Genomic DNA, 13,122 nt, shown 5'->3' with positions numbered 1-13,122 from the left:
TCCTCCCAGTAATGGCTGGGGTCCATGGCTCCGGCTGCTGAGCGGCAGGTGTATTGTTGAGAACATATTTCTAATTCGTTATGTATTCAACTACGGCCGATACACTGGTCGGTAAGGACCGAACCGACTGCTACCGGAATTAGATGTTGCTGTCACGAGGAAGGCTGTAGCTGGGTGAGTCGTTCTGTCCTCGAGGCTGCGGTGCAGCAGTGGTGGTCGGCTTGGGGAGGGCGGTCTCTCTATCCCCTTGTAAATAGCCTTAATATTTTTTTATTGTGAGTAAAAATGTCTCAATACAGTTTAGTAGTTAAAGGTTATAAATCCTAACGGCCAAAACATGGATACCACCCAAAGGATAACAATCTTTGAAATCGTTCGGGATATGGAATGACACAGGAGATTTTTATTCATGACGAAACAGAACGAATTATAATTTCAATGCCTAGTATTTTCTCTTTCGTCTTGATAAGCGTGTCTTATAACTGTAGGCCTATATAAGCAACATCATCTCACATCTGGAATCGGACCCAGGCCTCATTTTGCCAAGATGATGGAAATCGACGAGGTTGTCTATCAGGACGACTATGGCTCCGTGTCCGTTATGTCGGAGCGGGTGTCGGGCCTGGCCAACAGCATCTACCGGGAGTTTGAGCGCCTCATCCGCAGCTACGACGAGGAGGTGGTCAAGGAGCTCATGCCGCTGGTGGTGAACGTTCTGGAGAATCTGGATTCGGTTTTAACGGAGAACCAGGAGCACGAGGTGGAGCTCGAGCTGCTGAAGGAGGACAACGAGCAGCTCATCACCCAGTACGAGCGCGAGAAAGCGCTGCGCAAGCAGGCAGAGGAGGTGAGGGTGCACTTACTCCATCCATGGCTGTTTTGTTTATAAATACTCTACCAGTGTCTCCATCACTAGCCATATCTATGACTAAAAGTCACTGGACATACATTCACCTTCAATAGCAGTTCAGTTTTCATTGCCACTGTATGCCCATTCTACCTAAATGAAACCCTAAAACTAACCATTATAAGCTATACCCACATCCCATTCACATTCCTTCTGTAGGCCATTTATGTCTAGGCCTAATTGGCCAGGCCTATACAACAAGGGATATGTCTGAAATGGCACCCTATTCTCTATATAGTGCACTACTTTTGACCAGAGCTCATAGGGCCTAATGTAAAATACACAGAGTATACCAAACATTAGGAACACCTTCCTAATATTAAGTTGCAGTCTATGTCACCTCTGACTGCATGCAGTGAGTACTCATATCTGGCCTAATGGCCCATCCATATCAACACAGCAGATCAGAGACAGTGGAAAGGCCAATGTAGCATCATCAGTGGCGGTTCAATGAGGATAGGGGCCTGGGTATAGCCTAGTGCCTGCCTGGATTGTGCCTGGGCCAGGTTGGTGATCAGTTCAGTGTTCTTGTGTGTTTGCTGAAGGATTCTGCCAAGGCTGGGGTGTTGTGATGCTGATGTGAATGTACTGTATTTCATTACATTTTATTCAATACAGAATTGTATTTGACACAGACTTTTATGGACAAAAATGTGCCTACAATGAAACCGGCCTTTTCACAATTACAAGTTGTCCCTGTCCAGCTCAATTATGGAATTGACAGGAAGTGAAACGGGATAGATGGCAGGGCTTGCAAACTATTACGGACTACAAAGGGAAATCCAGCCGCGAGCTGCCCAGTGATGCGAGCCTACCAGACGGGCTAAATGCCTTTTATGCTCGCTTCGAGGCAAGCAACACTGAAGCATGCAGGAGAGCACCAGCTGTTCCAGACAATTGTGTGATCACGCTCTCCGATGTGAGCAAGACCTTTAAACAGGTCAACAATGAATGACAGGTCGCCACCGTGCATGCTCTGAGTACACCAGGGCGTGTACTCAGAGCATGCGCGGACCAACTGGCAAGTGTCTTCACTGACATTTTCAACCTCTCCCTGACCTAGTCTGTAATACCTACATGTTTCAAGCAGACCACCATAGTCCCTGTGCCCAAGAAAGCGAAGGTAACCTGCATAAATGACTACCGCCCCATAGCACTCACGTCAGTAGCCATGAAGTGCTTTGAAAGGCTGGTCATGTCTCACATCAACACCATCATCCCGGAAACCCTAGACCCACTCCAATTCGCATAGCGCCCCAACAGATCCACAGATGACGCAATCGCACTCCACACTGCCCTTTCCCACCTGGACAAAAGGAACACCTATGTAAGAATGCTGTTCATTGACTACAGCGTTCAACACCATAGTGCCCACAAAGCTCATCACTAATCTAAGGACCCTGGGACTAAACACCTCCCTCTGCCACTGGATCCTGAACTTCCTGACGGGCAGCCCCCAGGTGGTAAGGGTAGGCAACAACACATCTGCCACGCTGATCCTCAACACAGGGCCCCTTTAGGGGTGCGTGCTTAGTCCCCTCTTGTACTCCCTGTTCACCGACGACTGTGTGGCCAAGCAAGACTCCAACACCATCATTAAGTTTGCTGACGACACAACAGTGATAGGCCTGATCACTGACAACGATGAGACAGCCTATAGGGAGGAGGTCAGAGACCTGGCGGTGTGGTGCCATGACAGCAACCTCTCCCTCAACATGAGCAAGACAAAGGAGCTGATTGTGGACTACAGGAAAAGGAGGGCTGAACACGCCCCCATTCACATCAACAGGGCTGTAGTGGAATGGGTCGAAAGTTTCAAGTTCCTTGGTGTCCACATCCCCAACAAACTATCATGGGCCAAACACACCAAGACAGTCGTGAAGACGGCACGACAACGCCTTTTCCCCCTCATGAGACAGAAAAGATTTGTCATGGGTCCCCATATACTCAAAAAGTTCTACAGCTGCACCATCGAGAGCATCCTGACCGGTTGCATCACCGCCTGGTATGGCAACTGCTCGGCATCCAACCGTAAGGCGCTACAGAGGGTAGTGCGTACAGGCCAGTACATCACTGGGGCCAAGCTTCCAGCCATCCAGGACCTATATACTAGGCAATGTCAGAGGAAGGCCCAAAAAATTGTCAAAGACTCCAGTCACCCAAGTCATAGACTGTTCTCTCTGCTCCCGCACGGCAATCGGTACCGGAGCGCCAAGTCTAGGTCCAAAAGGCTCCTTAACAGCTAATACCCCCCCCCCCCCCCCCCCCCCCCTTTGTTTTACACTGCTGCTACTCGCTGTTTATTATCTATGCATAGTCACTTTTCCCCTCCCTACATGTACAAATTACCTTGACTAACCTGAACCCCCCGCACACTGACTCGGTACCGGTACCCCCTGTATATAGCCTTGTTATTGTTATTTTATTGTGTTACTTTAAAAATATATTTTTTTACTTTAGTTTATTTAGTAAATCTTTTCTTAACTCTATTTTCTTAAAACTGCATTGTTGGTTAAGGGCTTATAAGTAAGCATTTCACGGTAAGGTCTACACCTGTTGTATTCGTTGCATGTGACAAATACAATTACATTTTATTTGATCCCTGGGGAAATGAAATGGTTTAGAGAGGTGTCCATCCTCTTGAGTACTGTACAGTGGTGAATAGCGATGGTATCCTGTGCCTTTAATAATAAGCGGCCTTCGACAAAGACTAAAAGCCGGTATGGCTACGGTCCTCGACTGCCTTTCTTGCTATTCTACTCCCCCTCTCCTCCTCCTCGCATCAGTAGTTAGAGAAACAGAGAAGCTGAGGCACCCAGCAGCAGCATCACAAACCAACCGTCTGTAATCGTTCGAAAGCATCCTACTGTAGTGTCAGTTGGCTTAGACTTGCAGTGGCATGCTGCTTTCCCATGTAGCTTCAGCATTCATTTCACTCTGACTCTGCAATGTGTCCCTTAGGACAGAACTGTTCCATATTAGATTTATTTTCTTTCTATAGACACCACCCGAAACCTATTCTCGGTAATTCCCAGGTATTTACTGAAAAGTTACATAGTAAAATGGGAAGCCTAATTACAGTAATAACCCATGAATAACATTTCAATTAAGCTACTAGTTTGTTCCTATGGGATTCATTAAAACAAGCACCCCTAGATAGCTTTTACATTCTACATCCTAGCTTTACCCTCACAAGCATATAGACACCAGCGTAAACCGTGCTCACTTTCCTTTACAGCACATACCCTACCAGTGAAAAGTTTGGACACACCTACTCATTCAAGGGTTTTTCTTTATTTTTACTATTTTTTACATTGTAGAATAATAGTGAACACATCAAAACTATTAAATAACACATATGGAATCATGTAGTAACCAAAAAAGTGTTAAACAAATCAAAATATATTTGAGATTTTAGATTCTTCAAATAGCCACCCTTTGCCTTGATGACAGCTTTGCACACTCGTGGCATTCTCTCAACCAGCTTCATGAGGTAGTCACCTGGAATGCATTTCAATTAACAGGTGTGCCTTCTTAAAAGTTAATTTGTGGAATTTCTTTCCTTCTTAATGCATTTGAGCCAATCAGTTGTGTTGTGACAAGGTAGGGGTGGGATACAGAAGATAGCCCTATTTGGTAAAAGACCAAGTCCATAATATGGCAAGACCAGCTCAAATAAGCAAAGAGAAACAACAGTCCATCATTACTTTAAGACAAGAAGGTCAGTCGATACGGAACATTTCAAGAACTTTGAAAGTTTCTTCAAGTGCAGTCACAAAAAAACATCAAGCGCTATGATGAAACTGGCTCTCATGAGGACCACCACAGGAATGGAAGACCCAGAGTTACCTCTGCTGCAGAGGATAAGTTACCAGCCTCAGAAATTGCAGCCCAAATAAATGCTTCAGAGAGTTCAAGTCACAGACACATCTCAACATCAACTGTTCAGAAGGGACTGTGTGAATCAGGCCTTCATGGTCGAATGGATGCAAAGAAACCACTACTAAAGGACACCAATAAGAAGAAGAGACCTGCTTGGGCCAAGAAACACGAGCAATAGACATTAGACCGGTGAAAATTTGTCCTTTGGTCTGGAGTCCAAATTGGAGATTTTTGGTTCCAACCACCGTGTCTTTGTGAGAAGCGGTGTGGGTGAACGGATGATCTCCGCATGTGTATTTCCCACTGTAAAGCATGGAGGAGGAGGAGTTATGGTGTGGTGGTGCTTTGTTGGTGACACTGTCTGTGATTTATTTAGAATTCAAGGCACACTTAACCAGCATGGCTACCACAGCATTATGCAGCGATATGCCATCCCATCTGGTTTGAGCTTAGTGGGACTATCATTTGTTTTTCAACAGGACAATGACCCAACACACCTCCAGGCTGTGTAAGGGCTATTTTACCAAGAAGGAGAGTGATGGAGTGCTGCATCAGATGACCTGGCCTCCACAATCCCCCAACCTCAACCCAATTGAGATGGTTTGGGATGAGTCAGACGGCAGAGTGAAGGAAAAGCAGCCAACATGTTCTCAGCATATGTGGGAACTCCTTCAAAAGTGTTGGAAAAGCATTCCAGGTGAAGCTGGTTGAGAGAATGCCAAGAGTGTGCAAAGCTGTCATCAAGGCAAAGGGTGGCTATTTGATGAATCTCAAATATAAAATATATTTTGATTTGTTTAACGCTTTTTTTGGTTACTACATGATTCCATATGTGTTATTTCATAGTTTTGATGTCTTCACTATTATTATACAATGTAGAAAATAGTAAAAATAAAGAAAAACCCTTGAATGAGTAGGTGTGTCCAAACTTTTGACTGGTACGATGCCTAGGTTCAGTTAGTATTTACAGAGAAATTGTTAAAATTGTAAGGACACTATAATAACCGATCAATTAGTCTCATAGAAACTACTATGTTTCTATGAGATTCACTAAAACAAGGACCACTAGGCACTATTTGGTACCAGGTAGCAGTTACCAATTGTGTTGAATTCTAAAAGATGACATTAACAAGCATGACAGCTGATGACAATCACAACTACCTTCACACAGTTACAACACATGCATTATACTTGTTGTCATGGCAGTGCCCTGTCAGTTGTCGTAAACAGATGTCAGCTGTTATGACTTCTTACGACATCTGTTATAATACATGTGACAGTGTTTCTACTAGTGTTATTAGCAACACGCATGCCCCGGCCACCTGAGGATCTGTATTTTTCAGCCATCTATTTTCTGTGTTTGAGGGTGTCGTAGAAATATTTGACTCAAAAGTAGTCAACTCAAAAATATCTCTCAAGAAACTGGAGCCTGTGAATCCAAAAATTATACTTTTATTATCTAATAACAAAAGCCGAGCAGTTCCATGGAACGGCTGTCTCTCTTTGGCTTAGCGCTTCCTTTTATACACACACAAATGCACAAACATGCTTACATGGCATATACAGTTACCCCCTTATGGCAAATTCCTAACTTATTTTAGTTCTGCACCACCCTTCTTTTCCAACGTCCAGCTGTCACACAATGTCCACTCCAAAAGGTCATGAATGCTTTTTTATATATGAAGCCTCTCATTCTATCATTCTAATGGCTGCGTGGCTTAGGCCCCTTCTTAAAAAAGAACTAATGTAACGCATACAATGTGTCCATAATAAGCATATGGGCCACAGGTTGAGAGCCCCTGTGAAAGAGCACATACATTCATTTAAACATAGTCATATACCACATGGCTATATTCCTTCTTAAAGCATGCATCTGGATTATAAAATATCAAACATGTTTGTTATATTTGCCTTAATGATACATAAAATCATTCGATATAATCCCCCCTTTGGGACATTACAACAAAGTCCCAATAATACAAAGATTCATTGTAAAAATGAATGTAAGCATGTGCATTTAGTTATTCTTAGCCTTGCCATATGTGGTTACATTTTACGTGCATATATTTAAACCAATATATCTTCCTCATTACTTGACTCATCCTGATGAGGACCCAGAGCCCAGTCAGGTATTGGTTACAAGTCTGGAAGGTTTTCCTCTAAATTAACCTCAGAGTTTTCCTGTTGGGCTTTGTAACCATGAGGAACAACACCATACAGACATTCAGAATTCCCAAATGGACAGTCCATTGGTCCTCCTTTAACATTTACAAAATTTCCCATATTCATTTACATATTGTCCTGGAGCTCCCTGAACTGGGTGTATTTCTTTGGCTGAACTAGTAACAATGATCTGTACAGTCATTTGTTTTACTGTGGTTTGGATCAACAAATGATTTTAACAGAGGTAGTATACAGCAAAATACCATTCCTATTACTACAAGTGCTGTGCCTATCATGATTGCCATCTTTGTAAACATTGCTCCCCACTTCTGTTTAGTTGTAGCATTTCCCATATATGTATTAGTATCCTAACACATCAAAATATGCAACTTTATCTTAACAATAATATCTAGGACATGTTAAGAATGGTGTCAACATCTTTAGCTTACATAACCTTTTTTTTTTCCATATCACAAGTAGTATAACGATCAAAAGAATCAATATCAATATCTAATCCATTAATTGCAATGTCAACATCATTAGACATTCATATATATATAACTTATTCAGATCAATCAATCCACTTATGATTCATAATCATAATCAAATTAATTACCCAAAACAACTTTAGAATGACAATTCTTAGTTAGTCACCTTGGTTCCATCATTCAAAGTTAAAACTCTCACCTTGGCACATATTGACACTGGCGGAATGTATATTTATATTATAATAATTCTAGCATTAACTTCCTCATAACGAGAATTACAACAGATCAGTATCTTAATGCATTCCTAGTCTAAATTACTATACATTTAGCAGTGTATAATACCTCCTTAATCAACATACTACCTCAACTAACACTCCCTTCCTCTACCGGCACTCAATCTTCTGGCGTCTTCATTATGTTCTTCAGATAGCTTCATAGTTCATCTTGGATTGCCCATGGCAATGTCCCAATTCCAATGTCACACCTGAACCACCTCACCTCTACCCCATTCTGTTTTGTCCATTTGCCAACCAGTATACCCAAACTACGAAGAACGTTGCATTGGCATAGACCTCTCTCTTCCTGCTCACTCCACATGGACACCTGTCACATTCTTGAGAGAAAAGGCACAAAAGAGAAGGCAATTGATTGCTTTGATGCTGGATTCAGGTCTCCTGGCAGAGGTGGTATCGGACAGGAACGTCTTCAACGCCTTTGTTGTTCCTCTTCAGCCGGGTAGAGGGTTTTTGGTTTTTATTGAGGTTTACACCGTTCTGGACCGAATTATTTCTGCTATGCATTACGACACCATCCGTAGTAACCTCAGGAAAGCACAGATCATAGCAGTTTAGTTGAGTTAATTTCCAATCCAAAACATCCCTATTAACATTGTCTATATGACAAATCATTATGTTTCATCACTCATTCTTAATACCCATTTCTATCTAATGCCTGATAGATTTTTCTTTGAGGGGTCCCTGTATTCCAAAGGCTATCTGTTTAAACACCCCCTAGTTTCACATTCTCCCTTGAATTCTCCCAAATTATATAACCCAATTGTTTTATTGGAACATTCCTATATTTCTGCTCATAATCTATTTAACATTACTCTGGTGTTTCCCTTTTCCTTGTTCCTATTCTAACAATTGCTTACACTTCTCTCCTCATCCTGGTTGATCATAAAATGGTTTATATTTAGGATTTCCTAAATATTACAAACATTCTGCTGGCCAATATAGTCTTTCCGAGTTCCTTATATGACAAAAGTTGTGGTTGAATCATAACACAGTCCTAGTAACTGTGAAGATGTTGAACTACTGTTAACTATTTAAAACGGGGATGTGGTGCATATTAGACTATTTTCTTTTATTTAATTTTAATTAAATATATTGTACTCATCTATACCAATCATTGTTTAACGGCTCCTTCAATTCCCTTTCTTCTGTATTTGGTATGGCTCTAACATGTACAGGGTTTAGTGCACTTTCCCAAGGAATAACTACTCCAATAACACTTCCCCCTGGAAATCTAACACTAAATACTACATCAAATTGTTTATCTAAGTCTTGGACTGTTCTCCTTATGTCTATGATTCACCTGTCTCTTTCTTTCATTATCTTAAGGTCACACTACCCCATGTGACTTCCCCATACTCTTTGTGCTGATTCCTCACACACCAATAATATTTTAACCCTTGTATTTTAATAGTGATCCCTTCCTGCATTTTAGTTATGGTTCCTGCCTGTGCAAGAATATACATTCTAATCCTGTCTATATCCCTTCTATGTCTTGTTCTTCTGCTCTCTACTATTATCAGTACCCCATTCCCCTTATTCTCAGGGAACTAGTCAAGTGCAGAGAAATCAATGATGAGGATATCTGGTGCGTCTTGGAGGTCTGGAATCTCTCGGTGGTCTGGAAGGTCTTGGAGGTCTCTTAATCATCAGTTCCCTCACTCTGGTACAATGGTTTAGATGATACCCGATCGCGCTCCCCTCTATCCGTACCGCCGTTGGTGTAACCTGGACAACGATGTATGGTCACTTTAGCTGTTAACCTTCCTCCGTCACTAGGGTGTCCGGATCAGCCAGAGTCCCTCTCAATCTATCGACATCGGTCTGCAAAGAGTGTCCTTCTACCAGCCTACCCATAAGGACGCTCGGAGTTACTGCTGCAAGGACACACAAGCACAGACACACACAAAAGACAACAATGCTACCCAATGGCTGGGGTTGGAACACTCCTATAGTGGGAAACATGGATCTAAGTATCTGTCTCCGCCACTTTTACCATCATTGAGGTAGCCAACAACACCTGGTACAGGCCCCTCCACATAGGGTCTTTCCAGCTCTTCCTTCTGTAGTCTTTTGCCATCACATAGTCTCCAGGGCGCAGAAAATGCTCAGATTCTCCTACTCAGTTGGGCAGAGTTATCTTCACCCATAAAAATAAAATCTTAAGAACATTGTTAGGTTAGGTGAGACACAGTATGCTACTTATGTACTCTCATCCGTCAGGAGAAGCCTTGAGATTATGAAGCGCACCTGCTTCCAGCTTGTTGTAGTCCTCTCATTTCATAGACAGACCGCCTCTACACCCTGCCTCCTATCACAATTTTTTTTTTTTTTTACCTAACCCATAACACATTATTACTACTGCTCATATCCTTAATACAATTTGCATATCTTACCACAAAAACATTAAAACCATTAAAAACCATTAAACCATTAAACCATTAAAACTCCTGTAAGCCCAAAAAAACAAAATCGTTAACTCCTTTCCCCCTTTGGACAAATGCATCACATCGTGATTCATGTGTTCAAAAGAACAACAACATTGCTTGTTAAACCAAAAATAATAACTTAACTTAAAATGACAACCATTGATGATATCATAACCTAATTGCATTCAATAACATTATTCAAGGATATCTCTCCCTCAAGACTAACTCTCCCACTTCATCTTTGTCCTGTTTGGGATGATATATAGGATTAATGCCAAACTATATACTAGTTTTACAATTCCTTATTATAAACAACCCCTAATTCAGCATTCCTCCAAGAGTTACAGTGTGGACGATCAGGCCACACTATAAAGCCAGGACAGACTGCAGAGGTCATTGAACTCATTCAATTAATTGTTCCATCAAATAGTATACTACTCATTAACAACCGTCAAAACATTTAATAAATGTTGTATCCCAAGTATACAGTATGTCTTTAGTACAGCTCTTTTCAAAATAAATCACACGTATTTACTTATCCCTCAGTAAATAAAAGCCCAAATTACATGTGTTTGCCCCTTTAAGATATTTCGCTTCCATCCCATGAAAAAACCCAAAACCCAAATAAAAATCCTATACAGCTAACATTTCATACTAAGTGGTTTGTTTGTGGTTATTCGAACACCATATAGTAAAACAATAAACAAACAAAAAATGGCCAGGCCTTATTTATAGTCTCAGAAAATATTTCAAAGAAAAGAGAATCACTTCCCCCTTTTTCCTGGAAGAAAAAGTACACATTTAGTTAGTTTCCATTTTGATACCTCTTAATTAGTCCACACAATCTAAATTCGAAATTCTCACTCTCTTGCCACATCTCCTGATCCCTCCTTTCTGACAACCCTCCAGAACATCACTTGTGACTGCTCCCTTCTCTGCTGAATTCCACAAATATGCTATCCCTTGCCTCGTTGGTTGTACTTTCCCACATGCCTGTGGCCCCCCTTCTACCAAAATAGTTTACTAATGTGATGATGGTTTCCCCATTACCTTCTGTGGACATACCCCTTCCTTAACTATTATTAGTCCCTCTGATCTGCATTTAATCTGGACCCCCATTCTACACAGTCTCTTCCTACTAAATTAACTGGAATTTGTTCTGACACTAATATATGTACACATGTAGCATTTTCCTGCTTCTTATTCTACTGGAAATGTCATATGTATTAACTGCGTTTGTCATGAAAATTCTACTAGCTGTGCATCTTTGCCTGACATGGGGTTGGTGAGAGGCATAATTTGGATTTACACATGAGTAAGCTGCTCCAGTATCTATCATCATTGGGGTGCCTCTATTCTTCACCTGAACCTTTAGCATAGGTTCTTCATCAGCCTGCATAGTTACTGCCACTAGCTGACCCTCCCCTTTAGGATTCTCTGGGCACCCCTAGTATCCATAATTTTTCGGGCTTTTTTATTGTCCTTCTGTGTCTTAAATTTGCTTTTTCCAGATGAGCGTATAGTGCCTTTTTCTGATAATGTTATAATTGTAGTCTATTTCATTACTTTAGTTTAAAATATAAGTTTGTTTATTCAACAAATCTAGAACCCACTATAAGTTGGTGCTATTCCCTCATCATAATAGCCATAGCTCCTTGCATCCCCTGGTTCACGTAACGAAAATAAATTATCGTTCTAGAATTCACCAACTATTCGCACACATCACTTGTGTTAAGCAACCTATCGAATAAGGTAATAACAATTAGAATTTGTCAAAGCACTGTTTTCCATTCCACTATTTAGACTAATACTCGAAATCTCTCCTCCAGCTTGATTCGTACTAGCTGGTCTCTCTCTTTTACCCGCGAACTAGAGCGATAAATTATCTTCCTTTATTCTCAATTCAACTCATTCGGGCGGCAGGTAGCCTAGTGGTCAAGAGTGCCATGCCAGCAACAGAAAGGTCGCCGGTTCTAACCCCCGAGCCGACCAGGCGAAAAATCTGTCGATGTGCCCCTGAGCAAGACACCCAACTGTAAATCGCTCTGAATAAGAGTGTTTGCCAAATAACCAAAATGTAATTCTGCACCTCAGAAAATAACTAACCATCTTTCTATCCCCCCCCCCCCTATTCTGGTTGAATACGGGAGTTGTTCAATTTGAAATCAGCAAGCTGCTAAATGGTTCGGTCTTATAATCACAAAATTAACAGGGATGCAGCTCAGTTGGTAGAGCATGGTGTTTGCAACGCCAGGGTTGTGGGTTCGATTCCCACGGCGGGCCAGTATGAAAAATTTAAATAATGTATGCACTCACTAACTGTAAGTCGCTCTGGATAAGAGCGTCTGCTAAATGACTAAAATGAAAATGTATGTTCTATCAATGTAAGCAACCCATAAACGTAATTGGACTATAATCAGAAAATCTAGACTTTAGTCAGTAATGCAGAATCTATGCTTTATTGGAATGACAAGTAACTCCTCCGTTATTCCAATTCTAAATGGTCTGTATTTCTAGTATCTTGCACATACCACATTTATCACAAAATAGCTTTGAAGGACACAGATCTCACACGCTCAACGTAAACAACTTAGCAGTCAACGAGTCAAACCCACATTCATTGATTTGGAAACAGATCTAATGACCTAACCAAATGAATTATATTTTCCCCCTAATATACAAACATTCCTTGACTATATCACCTCTGCTTCTGAAATAATAGATAGCTTATTATAATGCTTAATTCTACCACATGCTCTATGTACTGTCTCCCATCCCCCACGTATGTCTACGTGTTTGGGTGTGCAAGTCAACACCTATTATTTTATCCAATCCCTCGTAATAAATTACACTCCCATAAAATTCATTATATTCTAATATATTCACATCTACCAAACCATTCATGTTTCTAATGATTATTTATTACCACAAATCAGTTAATCATAATCTAGTCTCAGCGG

General features: G+C 41.2%; 1 protein-coding gene across 1 annotated transcript in view; it reads left to right on the top strand.

Annotated features, from left to right (window-relative positions):
* Positions 1-547: 547 nt before the first annotated feature.
* The window catches only part of LOC311102133 (C-Jun-amino-terminal kinase-interacting protein 3-like), a gene marked incomplete at both ends in the record, with an annotated part of 72,399 nt that continues 59,824 nt past the window's right edge, over positions 548-13,122 (top strand). The window contains one exon of the mRNA XM_084143368.1: positions 548-847. Within this exon, the coding sequence (XP_083999494.1) occupies positions 548-847 (300 nt within the window). The remainder of the gene's footprint in view (positions 848-13,122) is intronic.

This window comes from Coregonus lavaretus, assembly GCF_964263955.1.
Source record: "Coregonus lavaretus genome assembly, chromosome: 2".
Classification (NCBI taxonomy): Eukaryota; Metazoa; Chordata; class Actinopteri; order Salmoniformes; family Salmonidae; genus Coregonus; species Coregonus lavaretus.
This window is presented reverse-complemented; position numbering and strand designations above follow the sequence as displayed.